The sequence below is a fragment of the Phacochoerus africanus genome, chromosome 9 (genome assembly GCF_016906955.1).
Source record: "Phacochoerus africanus isolate WHEZ1 chromosome 9, ROS_Pafr_v1, whole genome shotgun sequence".
In the NCBI taxonomy this organism is placed as follows: domain Eukaryota; kingdom Metazoa; phylum Chordata; class Mammalia; order Artiodactyla; family Suidae; genus Phacochoerus; species Phacochoerus africanus.
Window position 1 is genome coordinate 16214109 of NC_062552.1, and position 26967 is coordinate 16241075.

At 37.0% G+C, this 26967-nt stretch overlaps 1 protein-coding gene across 8 annotated transcripts in view; it reads left to right on the plus strand.

Annotated features, from left to right (window-relative positions):
• CDKAL1 (CDK5 regulatory subunit associated protein 1 like 1) overlaps positions 1 to 26967 on the plus strand; it is a 654131-nt gene that overhangs the window by 278546 nt on the left and 348618 nt on the right. For all 8 annotated transcript variants that reach the window (XM_047795483.1, XM_047795484.1, XM_047795482.1 and 5 more), the window contains exon 9: positions 4479 to 4582. In XM_047795483.1, coding sequence (XP_047651439.1) covers positions 4479 to 4582 — 104 coding nt within the window. The remainder of the gene's footprint in view (positions 1 to 4478; positions 4583 to 26967) is intronic.

The window sequence follows — 26967 nt, forward strand, 5'->3', positions numbered from 1 at the left end:
GTTTGTTTTTGGATTCCACATATGAGATAATGAGTATTTTTCTTTTGCTGACTTATTTCATTTAGAATAATGCCCTCAAGATCCATCTATGTTGTTGCAAATGGCAGGTTTCCCTTCTTTTTAACGGCTGAATAATGTCCCGTTGTATAAATATATCACATTTTCTTCATCCATTTGTTGAAGAACAGTGAGGTTATTCCCATTTTTGGCTATTGTAAATAATGCTGCAGTGAAAATGAGGTTGCAGATACCTCTTTGAGAAAGTGATTTGAGTTCCCATCGTGGTGCAGTGGAAACAAATCTGACTAGGAACCATGAAGGTGTGGGTACGATCCCTGGCATCACTCAATGGGTTAAGGATCCAGTGTTGCCATGAACTGTGTGGGTTGCAGACGCGGCTTGGATCTGGCGTTGCTGTGGCTGTGGTGTAGGCCGGCAGCTACAGCTCCGATTAGACCCCTAGTCTGGGAACCTCCATCTGCCACAGGTGTGGCCCTAAGAAGACAAAAGACAAAAAAGAAAAAAAAAAAGAAAGTGATTTCATCTCCTTTGGATACATATATACCCAAAAATGGAATTGCTAGATCAAATGTTTTATTTATTTATTTATTTATTTATTTATTTATTTATTTATTTATTTTTATTTCCCCAATATGGTGAAATGACCCAGCATGGTGACCCAGTTACACATAAATGTACACATTCTATTTTCTCACATTATCATGCTTCATCATAAGTGACTAGACATGGTTCCCAGTGCTACACAGCAGGATCTCATTGCTAATCCATTCCAAAGACAATAGTTTGCATCTATTAACCAAATGTTCTATCTTTTAAGATTTTGAGGAATCTGTGTGCTATTTTTCATGGTGGCTATGCCACTTTACATTCCCACCAGTAGTGCAAAAGGATTCCCCTCTAACAGGTGTGAGGTGATATCTCACTGTGATTTTTTATTTGCATTTCCTTCATGATTAGTGATATGGAGTGTCTTTTCTTGTACCTCTCGCCCATTTGAATATTTTATTTGGAAAACTGGCTATTCATATTCTTCGGCCATCTTCAAATTGGATTATTATTATTTACTCTTGAGCTGTATGAGTTCTTTATATATTTTGGATATTAACCCCATATCAGGTATTATGAATCCCTTGTTATGGAATAATACTAAAATATTGTGAGTCACTTATTATGAATCAGTATATGGTTTGTAAATAGTTTCTTCCATTCTGTTGGTTGCCTTTTCATTTTGTTGATTGTTTCTTTCTCTGTGCAAAAGCTTTTTAGTTTGATGTAGTACAACTTGCTTATTTTTACATCTGTTATGTATGTGTTAGGTGTCATATCCAAAAAAAATATTGCCAAGAACAGTGTCAAGGAGCTTTTCCTTTATGTTTTCTTCCAAAAATCTTATGGTTTCTGGTCTTAGATTTAAGTCTTTAATCTATTTTGAATTAATTATTATTCTTTTCTTCTTCTTCTTTTTGGCTGCCCCACAAAATACAGAGTTCCCAGGCCAGGGATCAGAGCCAAGCTGCAGTTGTGACCTAAGCTGCAGCTGAAGCAATGTTTGATCCCTAACCACTGTGCTGGGCCAGGGATCAAACCTGGGTCCCAGTGCACCCAAGACACCATCTATCCCATTGTGCAGCAGCAGAAACGCCAATTTTTGAATTAATTCTTACCAGTGGTGTAAGTTAGTATCAAGATTCATTCTTTTGCATGTGACTATCCGATATTTCCAGCAACAATTTATTATCTTTTGACCTTTTTTCCACTGAGTATGCTTACCTCCTTTGTCAAATGTTAATTGACTATATTATGTATAAGTTTATTCCTGGCCTGGGCTTTCCATTCTCTTACAGTGGTCTATTTGCCCATTTTTACACCATCGCCATACTTGTTTTGGGTACTATAGCTTTGTAATATGCTTTGAAATCAGAAATTGTAATGCCTCCTGCTTTGTTCTTTCTCAAGATTGCTTTGGCTATTTGGGTTCTTTTTCAGTTTCAAATGAATTTTAGGATTTTTTTTTTTTTAATTTCGGTGAAAATTCCCATTAGAATCTTGAAAGAATTTCGTAGGTTGCTTTGGGCAGTTTGGATATTTTAACAATATTGTCTTCTAATCTATTAACACGTAGTATCTTTCCATTTATTTGTGTTTTTGTAATTTCTTTCATCAGTGTCTTAATTTTTTTTTTTTGGCTGCCCTGCTGCATAAGGAGTTTCTGAACCAGGGATCAGAATCTAGCTACAGTTGAGACCTACACCACACCTGCAGCAATGCTGGATCCTTTAAGCCACTGCACAGGGCTGGGAATTGAACCTGCATCCTGATGCTGCTGATTCTGTTGTGCCACAGTGGGAATGCCAGTGTCTTAAGCTTTTCAGTGTACAAATCTTTTGCCTTCTCGGTTAAATTTATTCCTGGGTATTTTTTGTTTTTTTGATGCTGTTGTAAATGGGATCGTGATTTAGTCATGGTAGATTGTATGTTTCTTGGAGCTGATTTATTTATTCTTTTTTGGTGTGTCGTTGTTCATAGTAGTATCTTGTGCTCCTTTGTATTTCTGTGGAATAATTTGTATTATCTGACTTTTTGGAAACAAATTCCTCATCTGTAAGATGGAAATACTAACACTTAACTCTATAAGAGTTAAATGAGATAATGTATGTAAAACTGCTGGAAAAATGCCTGTTGCTCAGTCAGAGCTACACAAAAGTGAGTTACTTTTCCCAAGGAGTAGCCCCCCCTCAAAAAAAAAAAATCTCAATTTTCTTTTTCTACTTGTTGTGGAACAAATAGAAATTGAAAAGAGAAGACTTATAATAGTTGGGAGACTGGAACCTTGATTTATGATAAAGAAGTCAATTTGTATTTTATTTCATTTTATTTATTTTTTATATAAATGGCCTAGGAAGAAAAATATAATAGCTGTTTAAGGTTATGTGGTCAGTTAAATAGTTAAAAATCAAAATTTTACTGAGACTTATGCAAAAATAATTAGAAGTTATGCATTATGTAGTCGTTTCCTGAGTGCAGTGATTCATATGTATTTTATTTTGTATCTTAAAGACATATGTTAACAAAATTACATATTGGCTGGATGTAGTTATTAAAAATTCCACTTCTCTCAGTTTGAAGTTTCAAAGCATTTATCTAATGATAGTTTTTAAAATCTTGCTTTTCCTTATAGAAATTGAATCAGCAGAGATTCTTTTTTTTTTTTTTTTTGTTCAGTGTTGTTTGGCCTTATCTTTTTGTCATAGAAATATTTTATTATGTGTGGCTGCTTTTTAAAATTTTATAATAAGAAAACCTCTTTAAAATATTTTAAAATTTCAACAGTAGAACATTTTTAATTTTTTTGATTGTAGTTGATTTACAGTGTTTTAGGTGTACAGCAAAGTGATTCAGCTATATATCTCTCCATATAAATGTTCCTTTTCAGATTCTTTTTCGTTATAGGTTATTACAAGACATTGAAAATAGTTCCTTGCGCTATCCAGTGGGTCCTTGTTGTCCAACATTTTAATTTTGAAAAGACAATTTTTATCATGCCTAAAATTTATTGGGAATTAAGTCTATTTTTTCAGTTTTTCAAAACTAATGTTGTCATTTTACTCCTCTCCTTTGACTAATATAATCCCAAAGAGCATTCATTAGACATTTTTAAAATACTTTTTTTCTGATCTCAAAGAGTCAGAATTATTATTTGAAAATGTCCAAGTGTGTATTTTCTTTTGAGAATTCTCTATTGCCTATTTATTCCTGTATCATTATTTAAGAGTTAAATGAAAGCTTTTTTATTTCTGAATAATAGAGTATATATAGGTGATACTTAATTTTTAGCCTTGCGATAGCCAAAGAAATGTCAGTGGTTTTAAAAAAATGAGGATCTTTAATTTCTTTTGATTAACCATTGTAAGCATTCATTATCTTTTTTTTTTTTTTTTTTTTGCTTTTTAGGGCCACACCCATGACATGTGGAAATTCCCAGACCAGAGCTGCAGCCGCTGGCCTATGCCACAGCCACAGCAACTCGGGATCCAAGCTGAGTCTGTGACCTACACCACAGCTCACAGCACCACCTGATTCCCAACCCACTGAGTGAGGCCAGGGATTGAACCCGCATCCTCATGGATCCTAGCTGGGATGGTTAGCTGCTGAGCCACGAAGGGAGCTCCCAAGCATTCATTATCTTTCTTCCACTTTTTTGTGTGCATTTGAAGATAATATGTGATTTGTATAATCATTCTTGAATAGTTGAAACTTTAAAGAATTGCAAATTAAAAATTTCTGTGCCTGGTTGGAATAAATTAAGTCTGAAGCATGGCAGATATTTATTTTTTATATCTCTTTATAGACTGGCAAATGATACTATAATAGCACTTTGGTGTAAGTTTTGGATTTTTTTCCCCCATGGTAAGTGTGCGCTGTCTTTAAAAATTTATTTATTGCTATCATTTGAACAGGTGCCTCAACGCTTGTACCTACTGCAAAACTAAACACGCCAGAGGAAATTTAGCCAGTTATCCAATTGATGAACTAGTAGATAGAGCCAAACAGTCTTTTCAAGGTAAGAATTTGTAGAGTTCTCTGTGAATTTAGTCTTTTTAATAAATTATAATAGTCTTCTTAATAACACTTCACTTTAGATACATGCTTCTTTAGCTTTCCGAAGAGCTTAATTGCAGCTTACCGAACAGAAGATTTTACTAGATTCTGGTTATAATAGTCACATAAGTCTTCTTTCACCACACTTCCCTTTCCTTCTGACTGTAAGGTAAGTGACATAGTTTGAGCTCTATCACCTATCTTTACACTCCGTAGAAAAGACAAAACAAAATAAAACAAAAAAGAAAGCTCTTACCTTTTGGTGTGTGTTAATAAGACTTTTGTGGACTGAGTGAAACACTGTCCCTCTTTCTCTGGTAATTTCTTGACTGTTTCTCCCTCTCTCTTTGGTAATTCCTGAACTATTTAGGAAATAGTGCTAATAAGGGTTTCCAGGAGTCTTGGAAAGAGAAGGTAGATTTTACTATGTACCAGGCTTATCTCATCCACAGGACTGTTGGAGCAGTGAAGAGTGGTACTGGTGTAGAAACCTAATGAGAGTAATTCTTTGTGTGGGTGGCCAGCTACTTCTGAATCATCACTTGCTGGCAAATGTGATTGTCTAGGTATCTCTCAGCATATCGTCAGGCTTATCTGCAACATGAGTCACAGTCATGCTGACACCTAAGCATAAATTTCTTCTTTTGTCTTTGTTTATAATATGTGTATATAACATTGGTGTGTTTTTATGACCAACATGAGATAATCTATTTTCTCATAGTCTTGTGGGTTAATAGTTAGTTATTGGCAGTGTCCTTTTCCTCTTAGCAAGTAACTTGGAGTGCTCTCTTCAGGACTTCACACCCTGGATCTGAGAAAGTATGAGTTCCAAACTTGTTTGTTTAGTCTAAAGCTTTTATCAACATGAATTTGAAATGCTCTTTATAACGGGGAGAATAATACCCTTGATTAATATGACACTTCTCAACAGTTTTTCTTTCCTATTTTTATATTCTGAGCATAGTCCCTTTCTCTGTTCGCATTCAACTTGCATTGAAAGAGAAATAAATGGAAACTCACTGACTGTTGTAATTGGTTTGTTTCAGAGCCAGGTAATTGTCTAATCTGAGGAAAAGTCTGGGTGGTTGTCTTTTCTACAACCTGGCCACGTTAAGGATTTTTCACATAGGGCATGAGTTTGCACAGAATCCTACCCTACTTGAAAAATGATGCCCTTTGCTAGCATTCTTAGTTGGTGTATTTTTTTCATGTAACTGTGGGATAATAGAGATATTAAAACTATATGTTCTATCCACCCAACTCTGCAAATTGGAAGGCATACGAATTAGTTTCTTGGAGGCACTTTTTCAACATCATGCATTCCTAAGTGCAACTTTTAAAAATCTTCTCATTTTACTCTGCAAATTTATTTGAAAAATAGGAGACTGTCAAATCACTATGTAGGAAGTAAAAGTACTGTCCGGGTTTGCTTATACCTATTCTCTTCCGTAACCTGTACTAACATCTTGATATGATTGCTTCATAATTTAATACAGACACATGTATATATCATGTGTGACTTCAAGAAAAAAGAAGACAGGAATAGATAAAGTTGTTTTAAACTGATTACTGAATTATTCTAAGGATATCCAACTTATCTGTCTGATTTATCTTTAGAAGTGCCCTCCAGGCCACAGAGGTATAGTGAGTATTACTTTCATCATTATCAGTAGCTATATATGTGCCTGGTTATTTCCAACATTGTAAACATGGAGTGTTTACAATGTAAAGTATTTCTATTGTTTTGTTATCTGTATATTGGAGTTGACATGGAAGGCTGTTTTCATTTGATTGATATGTGGTACTGTTACTAAAGTACTGAGGGCACAACTTTCTAGGTAAACCAGTATGTTTAGGAAATTTTAGGTCATAAGTATCCGATGTTCTTTGCCATAGAAAAGGTGTGAATTTGCAACAGTGCTGTGCTGCCTGTCAGCCACATGATCTGACCAAAGTGCTTGACCTCTTCAAGCTATGGTTTTTCATTACTCTGACTTTCAATGTTGCTTGTTTGAATTTGAGATTACTTATATGAAATAATTGGCTGTGTTTTTATTATGAAGAAGTTGTGTTACCTAAACTAGAGTGATTTATTTTATTTTATTTATTTATTTTGGCTTTTTTTGTCTTTTGAGCACCACACTGTGGCATATGGAGGTTCCCAGGCTAGAGGCTGAATCGGAGCTGTAGCCGCCGGCCTACGCCAGAGCCACAGCAACACGGCATCCAAGCCGCGTCTGTAACTTACACCACAGTTCACGGCAATGCTGGATCCTTAACCCACTGAGCAAGGCCAGGGATTGAACCCGCAACCTCATGGTTCCTAGTCAGATTCGTTTCCATTGTGCCATGACAGGAACTAGAGTAATTTAAATAAATACAAGAACTCCTAAAATAGAGTAATTTAAATAAATGCAATTTTAAGTGAGAATGTTGCAACATTTGTAATAGGACATTAATGCCTGGAATCAAATGACGGATTTTCTTTTGTTTTAAAATGTTTTATAAAAAAATGTTTCTGTAGATAGACACTACTTAGTATGACAAGTACCTTTTATTTTCTTAATTTGAGAAATGCAAATTCATGCTAGGGATGGCCTTATAATTACGTTCTACACTAGGAAATAGCAGTCTGTAAGCTCACATTTTAACAACATTGAATTAGCAGCATTGTCTTTTTTTCTGCACGTACACTGAGGTCATAATGGCCTTATAGATTTTTTTTGAGTTTTAAAATTGTGAAGAATAATTATGAAGGTAAATATGATAGAAGAAACAACTGTTTTCTTATTTTATGACTTTTTCATATTTAGTTCTTTAATAATTCACATATTAGAAATATTTTAGAGGTGATAACACCTTAAATTCTACATTATACCATTACTAAACTGTCTGCCCTATAATCAGTAATAAATATTGTGGTTCTTTGAAAAGTTACTCTAAGACAAAAAGTCTAAATATGCTGTCAGTGAATTTTAATGCTGTGTTTAAAGTTACTTTGTCAGTGCAAGTTAAATTTCCCATACTGAAAATTCTATTCCCTTCCTTGCTTTTTCTTAAAGTTTTATGACCATATATCAGAAATACAAAGTGAGTTTTTAAAACTCTGTGCTAATTATACAATGGGGATTAGAACCCAGGTTGCCTGTCATGTTGCAGACTATACAACATTTTTTTTTTCTGAATAGCATATTTATGAAACATTTTATATTCATAAACATTTATTTCTTAGAAGTCTAGTGAATGAAGAGACTAGGGCTAACCTAAAGGCAAGGAGAATTCACAAGAGATTCTGAAATAATCATGAAATCATTCTGAATATGAAATGATTTCCTAAGGTACTAAAATTATACTCACTGTACATTCATCTGCCAAAATATGAGAAAAGGCACTCATTAACTTTTGAATGGATATAATTAAATTAGTTTATATTTTTAAATAGAAACCTTACCTTTTATAAAAAGTATTCATTTAGTTTATATTTCATTGGTTTCCTACCTTTTTTTTTCCTTTCTCTTAACTTAGTCCCGTTGACATTTTCATTTTTTTTTTTCATTCACTGTCTTTTACCTTCTCAGTGTATATATCATTTTTGTGGGCAGTTGTGCATATGCGAATGCAGTATTTACTAGGTTGACTTCTGGGTATCATCACATTGTTCTCACAGACCCCTGGGAAACCTTCCCCTCACTTCCTCACTTGTGCTGAGCTTTAGGTTTTGAAAATTCCTAGGCATAACCGTCTTTGGGGGCCGGGGTTTGACATGGTTGCATTTTAGATATCTAGAAAAACATGTCAAGCAATGACCAGGACTTTGTTGGGGCCAGAATGAATTTACAAGCTAGTGTTTTCTAGGATATTTGTATTGATTTTTCTCTAGCAGCTAATCAATCAGTTTCAGTTGTATAAGTGATAGAGCAAACCTTTTTAAGTGTGCTGGGTGAGTGGTGTGGAAACAACACCTTTCACTGCTGTCTCTGGAATCAAAATGTAGAGATGATGGATGAGCTGTTTTTATAGCTCTCGTTGTGCTTTTCTAGATCTCATTTCTGTGTTGCTCTTTTTTTCCTCCCTCATAAATCTGAGCTACCCTCTCAACCCCTGCAAGATAAGTGGCATAAACCAGTTATGGAAAGGTAAATAAATTAAGATGAAATATTCAGAGCTAGGAGAAAATTTCTTGATGCTTACTGATTTCAAGATTAATGTTGGAATTTTAAGAAACGAATTCTGTTTTATTTCAAGACTTGCAAAGATACTGTCTGTTGTGAATGAGATTAATTATGCAATGCATCTGGGAAACATTGCTTCCTGCCCTTTTAGATAGGAAAAGATATAAGCAACATTTGATTTTCTGATGTATAAACTTCACGTTGTTGAGTTGTATGATTTGCATCAAACTGCGTTTGACTTATCACCTTTAGCAATGACTACAGTATATTGATTTTCACCTAAGATTAAAGAGAGACCAATAATTGCATCCTATTAATTTACATGGCAGTTATTTAAATGTCTCTTTTATTCCTTTATCTTTTCATTTGTGCTCTGTTCAAATTGAGTACTTCTTCTATAGGATTAATAATGTTAATGTACGTATTTGTTATACATTGTCAACTTCCAGACAAGGATTTTACATTAAATGATTGTATGTAATAGACCATGAAAATAAGGGCTGTATAAAATGCTATATTGTATTTCAAAAGAGGAAGGATATAATTTTACCAACTAGTGAGTCTTGGTTCTTCTGAAGAATAAGAAAATAAGGTGATTTATATAATTCGATATGAGTGTATAAAAGAATGTATGTAGTTTATAATGAGATATCTACATATTTCTAGGCTATAAACACTAAGGATTATTTTCACAGATCCTTTCCTAAGAGACATTGACAAATGCAATGGAAATGCCCTTAGCTACTAATATATAGAATTTCAAGATACAGTCTCTGTGTAACTATTCCTTCTGTTGAGTCTTAGAAAAAAACCCAAAGTATAATATTAAAATATAACTTTTAAAAGAAATTTTAATACAAGAGCAAAATAAATGTAATGAACATAATACATTTAACTTGATTGGGGATTCGATGCCTGTGATACTAGCTGTTTTTCAGATACTCAATTTAAATAAGCTGAGATTAATCAGTTTGATTTCAGATAGAATGTTAGTTCAGGCTATCTGTGGCCGACTAGAACATAATTTACTTGGTCCTTGTCTCTTCAGACCTTCGGGTTTCTAAATCAGTGGCGTTCAGCTTTTTCTTGGCAATAAAGGAACTCTTTCTTCAAATGAAATTTGAAAAGTAAAAGCAGAACTACCATGATTGAAGTAGAGGGGGGCCCTGTTTAATGAGCCCTTGCTTCTGAGGCCTTTCCTCAGAACCTTGAGGATTCAGCCTGAGCTAGCTGGTGTAGATAAGTATTTCTCTGGTGTATTCCTTAATACACCAGTCCAGGCCCACCAGATGTTTTCTTAAAGGGCCAGATCGTAAATACTTAGGCTTTGTGGGCTGCGAGAACTCTCTTGCAGAGAGGTATCAAAAAAAGAGTCAACTGATGTTTTACTGAGTGTTTACTGTGCTGTATGGAAATGAAAACTGTGGGAAAGACAGGGTCCTTGTCTTCACTGAGCTCCTCCTAGTCTAGGAGGACAGGGAGTAGCAAGATGGAGCCATAGAAATTAAAGTACACAGAACCAGAGAGCAGGTCTTGGGATGGCAAAAATTATTGAGCCTTTTAACTTAAATACCTTCTGAGTTTGAAAACATTCATTATCGGACAGGGTGGTGTCAGCAAATTGACAGCCCTTCTGCACCCCTCCTTTTTCCCAACTCCAGACAGCCTTTTAATCAACCGGGGTTTCTCTCCAGAATCCTTCTCAATACAGAGTTTTTAGTAGCCACTGCTATTTGATTACGCTTCATATTCTAGATGAAATCCACTTGCCATTCTGAATCTTAAGGTTTATGTGATGCTAGATGTTCATGAAAGAAAGAAACCAGACACAGACTCTTTAACCGAAGTAACTATTGGAACTCTGTCATTGTTATTTTGCCACTCATTTAGCGAATATGTATTAAATATTTAGTAGAAACAATTCAGGTTTCTGCTAATAGGCAGATGCTTTAGGAGAGCAATGGTAACAATACATTATTATAATCAGCCTTTGATAACTTCCGCCAATAAGATTGGGAGGTCAGTGGTGAGGTTTGCTGATAATTGAGCAAGCGGCTTATCCTTGCTGTGGGAAACAAGGATGTAGTTCCAAGGCTGTTTTACCGAATGACATCCGTTCATAATTCTCTAAGCTTGTGTAGTTCAGAGTACAAATAATCCCAAGTACAGAAAACTTGGAGTTTCTGGGAATACCTTTTTATATCCATTCGTTGGAAAACTAGAGTATAATCCATCTGTCATTGTTATTGGTGAGTTATATGTATATGCTTTTTACTCTGTTTTGTTCCACAAAACAACCTGCAAGTATGTAAGTAAGTATGAAAAATATATACAATAAAGAGACCCTGGGAAAACATACGAGAAAAAGTCCAGACCTGGTGTAGAACTGGAGCACGGGAAAGCAGCCCTTAGTCACATACGCAGTTTTGACTCTGAATGTCTTCGAAGCTTATTGTCTAAGAGGAAAAAAGAAAATAACAACCCAGCTTGGCATTTAGGTTCGAAAGCGATTTTTCACAGGTAAGTTCTTCCAGGGAGTATTGAGAGATGTAGAAGGTCTCAACAGCCTCCCCTTGACACTCCCACTCACATGCTGTGTTTCTTAGGGTTGTCTATTTTGGCATCCCTTGTTAAAACTGTAGCCATGCCCTGAAAAGCATAACCCTCTGAAAGGATTTATTGGGAGGCTAAGACTATACATTCTAAGTATTTGTGACTCGCTAGTGATCTGGCCCCACTTCCATAGCCCTTGGGCGCCACAAAGAAATCCTGCTGTAGAGGCTAATAGTTTAGGATTTGCACCCCCAAGGTCATTTTGTGAGAAGGAACATCAGAATGCAGGAAGAAGATTCTAGAATTTGTGTTTATTGTATTTTCTTTAAAAATTTTTTTGGTATATATTTTATGTTGTGTATAATATATTAGCATAATAGTACATGAGTATAATTAATAAATGCACCTCCATGGGAATGCATTTTTATTTTTATTTATTTATTTATTTTTTATTTTTTAAAAGTAGTACCCTTTTAATGGTAAGGCTTTTTTTTCTGTTTTGATATGACTTTTGCTAGGTTTTCTACACTTTTCTACATTTCCTGGGTTTTTTATTTTTTTTTATTTTCCCACTGTACAGCAAGGGGATCAAGTTATCCTTACATGTATACATTACAATTACATTTTTTTCCCCCACCCTTTGTTCTGTTGCAACATGAGTATCTAGACATAGTTCTCAATGCTACTCAGCAGGATCTCCTTGTAAATCTATTCTAAGTTGTGTCTGATAAGCCCAAGCTCCCGATCCCTCCCACTCCCTCCCCCTCCCATCGGGCAGCCAAAAGTCTTTTCTCCAAGTCTATGATTTTCTTTTCTGAGGAGATGTTCATTTGTGCTGGATATTAGATTCCAGTTATAAGTGATATCATATGGTATTTGTCTTTGTCTTTCTGGCTCATTTCACTCAGTATGAGATTCTCTAGTTCCATCCATGTTGCTGCAAATGGCATTATGTCATTCTTTTTTATGGCTGAGTAGTATTCCATTGTGTATATATACCACATCTTCCTGGGAAACCTGGACAGCTGCATGCAAAGCAATGAAACGAGAACACACCCTCACACCATGCACAAAAATAAACTCAAAATGGCTGAAAGACTTAAATATACGACAGGACACCATCAAACTCCTAGAAGAAAACAGAGGCAAAACACTCTCTGACAACATCATGAATATTTTCTCAGGTCAGTCTCCCAAAGCAATAGAAATTAGAGCAAAAATAAACCCATGGGACCTCATCAAACTGAAAAGCTTTTGCACAGCAAAGGAAACCAAAAAGAAAAGAAAAAGACAACTTTCAGAATGGGAGAAAATAGTTTCAAATGATGCAACCGACAAGGGCTTAATCTCTAGAATATATAAAGAACTTATACAACCCAACAGCAAAAAAGCCAGTCAATCAATGGAAAAATGGGCAAAAGACCTGAATAGACATTTCTCCAAAGAAGATATACAGATGGCCAGCAAACACATGAAAAAATGCTCAACATCGTTGATTATAAGAGAAATGCAAATCAAAACAACCATGAGATACCACCTTACACCAGTCAGAATGGCCATCCTTAATTAATCCACAAATAACAAGTGCTGAAGGGGTTGTAGAGAAAAGGGAACCCTCCTGTACTGCTGGTGGGAATGTAAACTGGTACAGCCACTATGGAGAACAGTTTGGAGATACCTTAGAAATCTATACATAGAACTTCCATATGACCCCACAATCCCACTCTTGGGCACATATCCGGACAAAACTCTACTTAAAAGAGACACGTGCACCCGCATGTTCATTGCAGCACTATTCACAATAGCCAAGACATGGATACAACCCAAATGTCCATCAACAGATGATTGGATTCAGAAGATGTGGGAATGCATTTTTAAATTTTTTTCAACTGAATCAGAAAAGTGGTTTCCTAAAATATGGAGACCACTGACTTAGAGGAACAAGTAGCCTGCCCATTTTCTACTCTAAACCCACTTCTTTCAGCCAGGCATTTGGTTTGAGTAGCCAGCAGAGTTCTTTTCTGTCTGTCAAGGTCCTAAGGTGCCCGTATTCTGTTTTGATTGAGTGTGAATCCATCTGCTTTTGAGATCAAATAAGCAAATAATGAAGAGTGTGCCCTTTGAAGGGAACCTGAAGGACTGAAGGCTCTTGCTTGGCATCTGCTCAGATGAAACCTCCTCCTCCTCAGCAACACGGTTCCGCCCTCCTTCCATCTGTGTTTCAGGTCATTGGGAGAACGAGCCAAGAGGGTGTGGGTTCAGGCATGGGTGACAGTGCATATGTGGGTTTAGTAGGTGCTCAGTAAATGTTAAATGAGTGGTTAATCCTGAATGATTATGCTCAATGAAATTCTATATGCCACCTGGAACCTATAATGAAAACATAGTATGGAAAATCTTAATTTCTAAGGTGGGCAAGAGATCTTGCTTTATTTCAGCTGCTCTTCAGGCACAATTGAGTACTGTGTCTCATAACACAGTCTCGATTTTACGACACCAGATATTCAGTGGTTGTGGCCTTCCAAGATTTGCAACAGAGAAATAATTTACTTTGGGAAATTATTTTCTGAGAGTTAACAGGCATCCGTCATTTTACCAAATGAGTATATGCACATAGGTCTACACTTCTAGACACAAATCAGTATTTGCTGTAATTTTTTTTTTTTTTTTTTTTTAGTGAAATAATTCTGCAAATGAATTTTGGTGACAAGGGGACAAAAGTTAACCAGGGGTTTGCTTTCAGAGTTTAAACCGAGACTGATCTGTCTCTGGGATCATTTTGGTGAACTTTTAAAGGCTGCAAGTTAGTTTTGGAAGGTTGTTTAATGGAATTTTAATAGCACTGGAAAGATGTGAAAGTGATACTGCTACCTGGTGGTTTGTAAACCTGACCTTTGTGAGATGTTTTCTGGGCAAAAGTACTACTTTGTGATGCCAGCAGCTTTTATTGATTCTGCAGAGTCTGCAGTTTTCTAACACTGGCTGTCAATTCATTTCAGCTGAAAAATTATTAAATTTCTTCTCCTGCTTGTGTGGATATTAAATTGCAGTAAACATACTTGCACAATGTCAGGTACGGCAAGCACAATTTTCTGCGTGAAAAAAAATGTTTGTTAGTGGGACCTTGGCTGTTCAGCAGAGGTTATAAATTTCTGTATTTCTTTTTATTTGTTGCTCTCAGTTATGTTTTTTATTTCTCTTGGTGAGTTCCAACACATTTCTTGTTATTTGTAATATAAGAAAGAAAAGTATACTTTAGATTGCTGACTTTAAAAACTATGCCCTTTAGTTCATTTCTGGTACTATCAGCCAGAGAAGGGTGAGAACCTGTGGGTAGAAGGACTTAAACAGTGAAAATATAATTGGGGCAGAATGAGAAAGATCTGATGGATGAATGAACTGAACGAATAAGGGAAGGAATGAGTGGTTGGATGATCATACACTCCCCATAGATCTTTTTGATTTGTTGAATTTTAGCGAGGGAAGGCAAATGAGGGAGCGATAGTAATCCTCCATGAAGCAAGTCTTCAGCTTTACTGTCTCTAAGAATCACCTCGGGACCTTTGGAGTGTGTGGTCAAAATGCAAATATCTGGCCAGATTCCCTATTCAGTAGGTCTGCCAAAGGGCTAGATATTACATTTTATTTTATTTTATTTTTATTTTTAATTTTGTCTTTTTGCCTTTTCTAGGGCTGCTCCCTCGGCTTATGGAGGTTCCCAGGCTAGGGGTCTAGTCGGAGCTGTAGTCACCGGCCTAGCCAGAGCCACAGCAACGCCAGATCCGAGCCATGTCTGCAACCTACACCACAGCTCACAGCAACGCCGGATCCTTAACCCACAGAGCAAGGCCAGGGATCGAACCCGCAACCTCATGGTTCCTAGTCGAATTTGTTAACTACTGCGCCACGATGGGAACTCCGAAATTACATTTTAGGTGAGATACAGATGTTGTGAAGACCACCTCTAGAAACTTGTCTAGGATACCTTCTTGATAAAATACACTGATCCTCTGAGTCATTTGATCAAAATATTGAATGGAAATGGAGAAGAAACATACCATTTTTGTGAAGAAATAAAGTAAAAGTCTGGACCTATTTTGCCTGTGTCACATATGCAATGTATACACCAGCCTCATTCTTCCCAACCAGGACTTTTGTCCTATTATTTTGGAGGAGTTTTGAAATACTGATTCCTAGGCTCTATCTCAAAAGATTCTGATTCTGTGAGCCTCAGAATGTTTATTTAAAAGCTCCACAAGTTTGGGAATCACTAGCCCTGATCTTTTTGCAGTCTAGCTCTTTCTGATCTATAGGTTTGTATTGATTTTTCCTTCTTTAAATATTACTTTGTTGGGTCCAAATATTACTTTGTTGATATTCAAAGCAGCATATCACACTGTTATAATTAGAAGAACAAAGAGGCATTTAACTCCCTTAAACATGTTTTGTAGAACAGATATGTGTATATTGTGGAAATAGTTCCCCATTTTGTATCAGCACTATCGAGGTATCGTAACCCCCCCCCGCCATCCATGGGGTATGCCTGTAACCACAGATAGTACCGTGCCCTGTGTATACCAAGTTTTTTCCTAAATATACATATCTATGGTAAAGTTTAGATTATAAATTAGACACAGTAAGAGAGTAGCAACAACAATAAAATAGAATAATTCAAGCCATACACTGTAATAAAAGTTACGTGAATGTGGTTCTCTGTGTCTCAAAATATCTTACTGTACTGTACTCCCCCTATTCTTGTGATGATATGAGATGATAAAAGGCCTGTGTGAAGAGATGAAGTGAGGTGAATACGTAGGCATTCTGATGTAGTATTAGGCTATTATTGACCTTCTCTTTCTGTGTCAGAAGGGTCATCTGTTTCCAGTGCTCCTGGGTCATGGAGCCGTGACAGTGTCAGTGGTCGAATGTGAGGAGTAGATGGTGTTGATGGTTGGGGATCCTGGATGAGATGGAGCCTCATGGCACAGGATTTCTTCACCCTACTCAGAGCATACCCCATTTAAAACTTAACTGTTTACTTCTGGAGCTCTGAAACTGCAGAAAGTAAAACTGCAGAGGTGGGGAGGGGTGGCTACTGTTAATTAGCTCATTTGTTTTTATAGGTGTAGAAAGAATAGGTTGTTGTGTACAGTTTTGTAAAATATCTCTATTTCCCTGAGATAATGTCTGCCTTTGTATATATCTTCATATGAGAAGAATTAATATAGGAAATGTTAAGTCTATTGTAATGGAAGGCTACATTTCTACTAGTTTGGAGAGCGCCTAATTCTAGTACATTTGCATGATGGAATATTATGCAGTTATAAATAATAATGTTTATCATGACCTGGAAAATGTTTTATAATTTTCATTTAAAAAGGCCATGAAATCATGTGTACTATACCATCACAAGTATTTTTAATTAGAAGTAAGCAAAAAGAATTAAGTAGAGGAAAAAAAGGAGGCATTAATTCAAAATTTTACTTTTTTTGGAAGGACAAAGAGTATATTAAAAGTTTTTCCTCTTTTAATATTTTCTAAATTTTCTGTAAGTATGTATCACTTACACTACATAAAGAAAATAAACGTTATTTTCAAGGAATAAATAAATAAATTTGTCAATTTTTCAGGGTAAAAAACTTTCAGGTATTTGAAATAGAGTCCCTTTTTTATTACTTGATTAATACATAGCAAACAGAAATGTGACTATTTGAATCCTTTGGTAAACTGAAACTTTGGACTTGGATTCTATTTGATCATATGATCACATGATATGATATCCTGAGAATTTACTTCTAATTAATATACTATGGCGACTTCTTTGGGAGAAGTCCGGAAGCCACCTGGCTTGCCCTGTTCTGTTTTCTGCCTTGCCCTATAGTTTTAATTACAATTTTGTGAATCAGTGAAAGAAGTACAGAATAGGAGGAAACGTTTGCAATTATCCTGAGCCCTTCCTTTCCAGAAGAGGAGCAGGAAGCCTGAAGTGGCTTGTTGACTGCCTAATAAGTGCCTGTCCAGTATCCTACTTCTCTTTCCTCTTTACCTTGGCCTCTTCAGCTCCATATAATAACATTAAGAATGTCTTATTTTTCTTTTTATATTTTGCTTTTTACTTTTTAGGTCCACACTTGCAGCATATGGAGATTCCCAGGCTAGGAGCTGAGTCAGAGATGCAGCCGCCAGCTTAACGCCACAGCCACAGCAATGAAGGATCTGAACCGCATCTGTGACCTCCGCTGCAACTCATGGCAACACCTGATCCTTAACCCACTAAGCAAGGCCAGGGATTGAACCCGCATCCTCATGGACACTAGTCGGGTTTGTTACTGCTGAGCCTCAATGGGAACTCCAAGAATGTCTTCTTGAAAAGAAAATTCAGAGGATGTGGGGGTGGGGGAAAGGCATATGAGTAGGAGAAACTTAGAGAAAGAACAGTTGAGGGCTAGAAGACCTAGTGGTATCTTAGCCAAGGAGAGACTTGAGTCCATGAAAGGTGAACTGCATTTGGAGGAAAATACAACTCACTTTCAGATCAAAGCCTAGGAGGCCCTATGTGATCAGATCACCCTCTGCCTTCCACACTCTTCTTGTTACTCTGTCTCTCTAACCTATTGTTATCCAGCTGTTCTTCTGTTCCTTGAGCACAGCACTTGCTTGTCATCCCCTGTGGTCTTTGCATGACTGTCTCTTCATGTTAAAAGCATCACCTTAAAAGTCGGCTTTTTCAAGGCCCTTCTTTGACTACATCTTTTAAGGGAGGCTTTCCCCTCTTATTCTCTGTCATATCACACTGTTTATTTCTTTCAAAACAGTTAGCATAATTTGTATTTTATAGCCATCTGTTTGTTCATTTCTTTACTCTTTGTTCTGAGAAATGAGTGAGAATGTCTGTGTTATTCTTCACTGGAGTTGTAGAGCTTGACATAGCACAGGGTGTGCAGTAGACTCATAATAAATATTTATTGAATGAATGCATGAGTAAAAATGGCAACTAATAGAATTCTATGGAATGTAGATCTGTTTTAAGAACATTCTCCTTATAGTAAGATCTGCTATTTTCTTTTTAAAGCAAAGCATAAACAACCTAAGCTATATAAATGGTTGTCCACCATCTTCATCTTATTAGGAAAAACACATTTGCTTTCTCTAAATGCCCTCCCCAGTGGGGTGGAAGTGTCAGGCTTCAGTGGTGGGTGTGGGGACAGTAGTAGTTTTTCCTGAGTCAGGGCTGGTGCGGGATGTGTGTGTGCGTGTGTGTGCACCTGCTGTGAACGGATGAGAGCCCAGAAATGTGGTGGAACGCAGAAGGGTAACCCAGAAAGTCGTCAGAACAAAAGAGATCTGAGTCATAGATCAAAGCCAGAGTCTGACATCAGGGAAGTGAAGAGAAATTAAACCCAAGCACATGGAGAATAAATAGGAGGAAATCCCAGCTATTTCATTGGAATGGGCCATATCGCCTGCCACTTGGAGTGTTGGGCATGATCCGGGATTTAAAGGCTATATGTGCAATGGACAAAGCCCACTTTTTCAGCAATTCCTTTTTTTTTTCTCTCTCTCTACAAATACCCTGTGAATAAACAATTGAAAAATCCTAGTAGACTGTTTCTTGGTGGCCCCCTTTGAATTACTCCTCCTCATATTCATGCTTTGTATAGATAGATCCCTTTCACATTGACTCTTAGCTTGGCATGTGCCTTGTTTTGGCCAGTGGAACATTAGAAAGCATGTTGTAAGCAGTGGGGGGTTTACTGCCTTTTTTTTTTTTTTTGTCTTTTTGGAGCTGCACCCGCTGTATATGGAGGTTTCCAGGCTAGGAGTCAAATTGGAGCTGTAGCCACTGGCCTATGCCACAGCCACAGCAATGCAGGATCCGAGCTGCGTCTGTGAACCACACCAAAGCTTGTGGCAACGCTGGATCCTTAACCCACTGAGCGAGGCCAGGGATTGAACCTGTGTCTTCATGGAGGTAACTGCTGAGCCACGGCAGGAACTCCAAGCGGTGTTTAATAAGCGCTTTTATATGGGGTTTGTTCTTAGGGAATGTTACTTGGAGCCCTGAGTCACCTTGAAAGAGGTCCAGCTACCCTGCTGGCAGAATCATATGGACAAAGAGAAGAGTAGGTAGCCACAGATGTTCTAGCTTCTGAGCCGAGACCCCAGACATGTGAATGAAGAAGCCATATTGAATGTTCCAACTATTGCATTGGTTAAAAAAAAAAAAAAAAACCCCACTCAGCTGGACCTAGTCTACATTGCAGAATTATAAGCAATCATAAATTATTGTGTTAAGCCCCTAGGTGTGTTTTGCAGTAGTGAGTATATTATGTTAGATATTTTATAATATACTTTAATATCAAAATGTCATAATGCCATCATTATTTATAATACCTTTTAAGATTAGCCAAATATATTCAGGATTGTTTTCCATTAAAATGAATAGGATATGGTTTCAACAATTATTGGCATATCACCAGGAGCTTTAAGCATAAAGAGAACTAAAAATTATAGAACCATTGCTTATAGTCTGCACTTTAGCAAGTAAGCCATTATATCACTGAGTGGTAAAAGCACTGATTCAAGTAACCCTTGGATTCTATGGCATTTTGGTTAGGAACAAAAAGAGTTAAATTTGGTTTCCATAGTTTGTTAGCTCTGGCCTTGGGGAAGTATTTATTCTCTCTCAGGCTCAGTTTTCTCCTCTGAAAAATAGGAGTGAAGCATAATCAAAAGATAATCAGCATGCATGTTAAATAAGATAATGCAGGGCTAAATCTGGGGTACTTCGAGAATACTTAATAAATGGTTGCTTATCATCATTACTGTTGTTGTTAGTGGTATAATAAGAGCACAGGAGGGAGGAAAGGAAACAGAAAAGAGAAAATGCTGTTGCCATTTTCTTTTTCTTTTCGGGTTTCTCCTGTGTGTTAGTGCATTTACCCCCATGCTTTCACGTGCCCATGCCTAGCTGTTTCGAAGAAGAAACACTGGCCTGTAGAGGTCCTTCCAGTACTTTAAAGGGCAGACATATCACCTGGAGATTTTATTAGCATGCAAATTGTGTTTCCGAGGGGCCTTGAGGGCCTGAGAATTTGCATTTTAAGTCCTCCATTGATCGTGATACTGGTCCTTGGATCACTTTGAGTGGAACGGGCCTGTGAGATGACGCGTTACTCGTGATCTTTCATACTTTGGTCTTCACTCTCCTCTCCAGCCATCGTCTCTCACCATTCATAATTGTTCCTCAGTCACACGGAATTTTTTTCTGTGATGGTGCTTACCAGGTATAGTTAAAGTGACTTGTTTAAATATGTACATGGTCCACTTTACCTCCTCTGCGATTTCTGTGATGCGGACCGCTTGGGTCTTACTTATCTTGGCATTTCAAGAAATGTCTTTTCATGCATGCCCTTATGATGCTCATAACTGTAGACCAGAAACTTCATCTTTCACCTTTCTAACCGGAAGTGCTGGGTGTTCTCAGAGTGAACCTTCTAAATATCTGGCTGTGCATCCTGGAGTTTGAAGGGATCCTTGCCAGCATCCTTGATTGGTAACAGGAGAAAGATGGATTGTTCACAGATGTGAGGTAATTTAGGGAGGATAATGTGGATTGCCCTTGGTTCAGACCGTTTCTTTTTGTGACTGTTAATGTACCCCCATCTTATATCATATAAGCAGATAATGGCAAACTAGGTAATATTTGAAACAAAGTCAGTGTTCTCCTTTGGAAATGTTGAGGGTAAACTGGAATTAAATAGATAATATCTGTTTTCTTTGGAAAATTGGGTTGTTCCATATGTACAAGTGAATTGATTTCTGTTTTTATTTCTGTGTTTGTTCACTGTGGCTACATCTGTGCTGTACTTTGTAGACTTGAAATAATTATATGCAATCATCTGACCTTCATTTATGGTTATACTGACTTGGAGATGTAATTCACTGTGCAGTTAGTTTTAATACAGAAGGGAGGCTGGGTTAAGAGAAACTTGGCACTATGTTAAGTGGAGACTAATTAAATAAAGAATTTTAAAATAATTTCTCTAACTGTATTAGCCCAGCATTTGAACGTTTCCAGCAATATTATTTCTGCAGCAACATTCTCAAATAGTCAGTGCTTTTTGTAAGTTCATAAATATTGCAGTCACATGAAAATACTTCTCTCCCTGTGAATTTTGAAAATCTGTAATTTTTTTTTTGCTCTGGTTGGCTAACATTTTGCATTTTGTTGAATAGTTCTTGATTTAAAATGATGATATTTAAAATAGCTTATTTTGAGTAAATACAGGAGACTGGTTGAGGTTTTTTGTGGGGTTTTTTTGTGGGTTTTTTTTTTTTTTGCACATTAGCCAAGGTAGTATGCAGTTTAATTTAATTGTTATCACTATTATTTGTTTATTTAACAAACATTTGTCAGGTACCTGTTAAATGGAGGACTGGAGGACATGTGATGGTAAAATGCTGTTTACATTTTACATTTTCTATAGTGAATCCTGGAGGATTTAGAAGAAGTTTGTAATTTGTAAGCATGACTTGATAGCAGGTTGTGAAACAGATATTTTTCTTTACTAAAATGTAGAATTTGATAAAATATAAGTTGGTGTTTAAAATGGCTGGCTTGTTCAGAATAATTTATATCAACAGAAAATTAAATTGAAACCTGGACCATGTCTTTTAGGTAAGAAAAGATATTTCCCAAATTGGGTATCAGCTAATGCTTGACACACATTTAATCATGTGTTCAGCCAACATGTTGCTAATTATTCTTAAACATGGACTCCAGGAAACCCAATCGCCACCCCTAAGTAAAGAGAAAATATACATGGTATTTATTCTACTACCAAAAAGCATAGTCTTTGCACATCACTGATTTTATTCCTTATTTTATTTTCATTATTATTTATGACAATGATTTTTTTGTGTGTGATGAATACACATATAATTATAAATATAATTCAGACAATATGCTGTTTTGTGGGCCCTTATGGTAATTGAATTGTCTAAAACGTGGGTATGGACTAATGTTCTTTGTGCTTTCACATCGAGCTTTTCACTTCATCCTCACATTTGCCTAGTGAATTATAGCTGTTGGTGCTTGTCCCTTTTTTACTAAAGCACAGAGGGATTATGCTGCACGTCTGAGGAAGAGTATTCAAATAGAGATTTCCTGATGGATGGACCACTGTACACTGCACTGTAGCATGCTGCCCCTCAGGGAAAATGTTGTACTTCACACACTCGATATTGCAAATGCATTGGTTGCTATAGTGCAATTTAGTTTATTATGATAACTGGGGTCATTTCATCAGTTGGGATCATTTTGAGAGAAGTCCTTAGTGGAATTTCAATCATAATGTTCTTGAATGGTGGCACTGGCACATTTCACAGGTTTTCAGTTTCATTGGCTCTCGCTGTTTCAAAAGATTAGACACCAGAATGCTGAAAATCAGACCAGGCAGTAATTTTAGGTTCTAGGAACCTTAAATATACTAAGAGAAAATGTCTTCATATATGTGTCAGTAAATAAGACTGCATTTAAGTACACTCATTAAGTAGTTCAGTAAGGTACATTGAAAGCTACCTCTGCTTATGGAGTTCCCTTTGTGGCTCAGTGGTTAATGAATCTGACTAGGATCCATGAGGATGTGGGTTCGATCCCTGGCCTTGCTCGGTGGGTTAAGGATCTGGTGTTGCCATGAGCTGTGGTCTAGGTTGCAGACGTGGCTTGGATCTGGCGTGGCTGTGGCTCCAATTCAACCCCTAGCCTGGGAACTTACATATGCCACAGGTGTGGCCCTAAAAAGCAAAAAAAAACACACACAAAAAAACCAAAAAAAAAACCCACAAAAAACTACCTCTGCTTAATTTGTAAAAAACACCTATTTTTTTTTTTTTTCAAGTTTGGAAATTAAAAATGTTTAAGAGAAGGACATGGGGTTTCATATTTTAGAAATGTATGTGGAATGAATATAGTAATGATGTTAATGATGCAGAAAGATTAGTTCTACTATTACATGTAACTCTTAACTTGAGGATTTGGATCCATGAAGATAAAGTTTCAGTGTACCCATCAGAGTAGCTTGATTGCCTAAAATCTATGTTCTCCTCATGCCACAGACTTTATTAAACAAACTGTGAATTTTAATTTGAAATGTGTTTGGAAACCAATTCCTCCTGAAAGATGAATTTATTGCCTAAAACTGGGTACTTCAGAAATGCCAAGTAAATCCAGTTCATCTTCAGTTGCCCCTGTGTCTGTTTTTAATTTTAGGCAATTGCGTTTGTGACCCACTCTCATTTGGCTTTACTTTTTGAGAATCAGTGCTCCGAAGAAAGAAAAAATAAACCCACTTTTGTTCCTAGTTTATTTGCAGACCAGGTCAGACACCCTTGATTAGCTCTCAGTTGGAGGATAATTTGAACCTTGACAGATTTCGAACCCAAACAGCAGGGTTTCTCTAGTCTGGCCAACAGATAGAAAAAATAAAATAAAAGCTAATTCCAGTTCACAAGCCGTACAACAGGACTGAATAAATGTGCAACTGTTAATGAATAGCTATTTCAAATATTTACAAAAGGCCCAAGAAAAAAGAAAAGATTAGCATCTTAGGCAGCTGTTCTAAGGAAACCCTATTAAAAATAAACATGATAAATGATGTTTCAGAGCTAATATATCTGTCAAATATCAAATACACGCAAAGAAAAAAAACACTGTTTCAGAAAAAAAATGAGTAAGACACTTTGCGGCAAGGCTATCTTGCTTTGTGGTTAACTCCAGAATTTTATTCTTATTCTTTTTTAAATGTGTCTTTTCTAACCCTTCAAATATTCATAGGGATGTTATTTTACAGATTGTAAGGTTATGGGTAAGTAAATGGAATCATGTGAATTGTATCCATTGCGATTAAATTGGTTAGAAACGTTAAAATTCAACTATATATCATTTGAATGAAGACATACTGTTAATTGTTATTTTATGGGCTTGCCGATGATATAATGGCTTGAATATGACCGTAGTAACATTTTAGCATCATGGCAATTGTGCTAGAAAATGCTACATAAAAACCGAAATTATTGCTGAAGTGGTGAGATGTTGGTTCCTAGCACTGATTACAAGTACAGTTATTATTGTCTCCATGTGCTTTAACGGTGTTTCTACACATCCATCCTAGTCTCTTCATGTAGGTACCTCTTTTGCATTTAGCTGAAATTAAAGGGAACCGACTTGCCACGCATTCATATCTTACATAGTAGACCTTTGCCATTCAAGACTCAACGTCTGTGTTTTTAACTATTTCTTAATGCACTGAAAGTCTCTGGCAAGAAGCAGTTTGACTTCTTTTCTGCAGCTTGAATTTGTGTTTGAATAACTGTATTCTGAGGCCCAAGTGGCAGATCAAGTCACTTATCTGATGAGTGAGTTTAGCCCGCAGCTTAGCATTTATCTCATCAGTGTGATGTAGAGTAAGTCTCTGTAATTTTGGGGTTGTGAATTACTAAATCTGTGTCTGCGTCCAAGATGTCACCTAAAGGGAAGCCCATTACTAGTGGACTAACGTCGTGGATTTGGAGAAATGTGGATGATAAAGATCCACTGTATTAATAACTGAGTATTTGAAAAGTTGAAAAATAATTATTTTGATTTGAGGTCATTTCTCGTTTGTAAAAGTCTGATTCTTTACCGAGAATACGGATCATTTTGTGAAAGTTGAAGTAACATGTTCATGGTTGAGGTTTACCCTTTGTGGGAGTGATGTCTATGAGGCAAATATAAAGCAGTTTGGTTGTGATCTAGGAGTCAGGGCAGTATATTGATGTATCATTAGGCCCACTCTTTGTTTCCAAGCCAGGTTCAGAACCAGTGCAGAAGTATGGCCATCTTCAGTCCCTTCTATAGAGTGCGTTTTTTTGGGGAGACCTTGGTGAAGGCTGACAGGAAATCACTGGATATCGTGATCCGGCCCTAGCCTGTTTCTCTCACTTTGCTTTCCATTCTTCCCCAGGGACATACTTTCAGCAGCATCTTTGTGGACCCCTTCCCCCTAAACCCATCCAAACTTCACAATTAAACACTCCCTAACAATGTCACCTAGAATAGGCCTTAATCACCATTAATTCACTTTTGCCCCCTAATGTAAGGGTTAGAAAAATGCAAGGGTAATGACTAACAAACATTAAACTGATGTGTAAAGGGGGCATGAATAAGTAGTAAGGGGTGAGAAAGAAAGCCTGACAAAGTGGCTTTGAGGCACCTATTGCTTCTCTGTAATAAACAATAGTATTGCATAACTGTTTAATTCTTTGAAATATACATACTGCATATACACGCACACATAATGAGGGGAATTATATTATTACTTATACATAGGAGAGCAGTGTCAAAATTTGATTTTGCTTTTTGCTTTTTGCTTTTTAGGGTCACATATGTGGCATATGGAAGTTCCCAGGTTAGGGGGCAAATCAGAGCTTCAGTTGCTGGCCTACGCCACAGCCACAGCAATGCCAGATCTGATCCGTGTTAGCAACCTACAACACAGCTCACGGCAACGTAGGAGCCTTAACCCACTGATCGAGGCCAGGGATCAAACCCGCATCCTCGTGGTTACTAGTCAGGTTCATTACAGCTGAACTGCAACAGGAACTCCAAAATTTGGTATTTTTTAATAACTTTTCTATTTCCACTCTGTTGAAGGGGTACTAAATATCACCCCCATTCTAAAAGTGGTTTTAGTGAAATCCGGACATTTCTGTTCTTTATTTAAAAAATACTTTGGTTCAAACTCTATTGATAACACTAAATTTTCATGCTGTTCTGCAGTTGTATTAGACCCTTAAACTTAGGCTCCCTTTGTACTTCATCATTGTAATTTACACACTGGGTTGGTACATTCTCTCCAAGACAGTTTGTCTTGTGCCTCCAGCTGCTCCCCAATAGCCATTGTGCTGAATAAGCACTTATTTCAGTATGTCCTTGATACAATTAATGCAGGCATCTGCAGAAGCGGCGGCGGCGGCAGCAGCTGCAGTGCCTTATGGAAGCCAACTTCTGCTTAGCATTGTGATAAAAGAAATAGTTTTGAGCTGGAAGCTAATGTTGGCTTATTTTTAGCATAAAAAGAGTTGCACCTGCCAGGGCTAGCGGAGGACTGAGGTTTGTTGATTACACGTTCTTGTTAGTGCCATTGTTATTGGTAAAATGGGGGTGATGTCATCCTTATCAAACTGAATTGGCACCCTGTAGAGTGACAAATAATTTACCCTCTGCGGTTTTATCAGCATGGGCCGCATGTTAGAAGCAACCCGAGTGCTGAGTTTTCACAGTTGAATGCTATGGAACTGCAGAGGTGTATGAAAATGAAAGGGATTGATACTTGTAATCAGTGCACATAGTAATGGCCAAGGTGTAATGAAACATAAGTGCACATTTAGGGTAATTATGCTGCTACCAGGTGGGGCCCTGGGGCTTTGCATGTATAGAAGCTGCTTGAGGTGGCGGATGTGCAGCGAGGAATCCTGCCGCACCATCTGGTAGAGTCTCATTTTCTCATTAATTCTTCTGTCCCCTAAGTCTGGGCTGCATTGACTTTGAACAGCACTTCATCTGTTCAGTATCTCATCT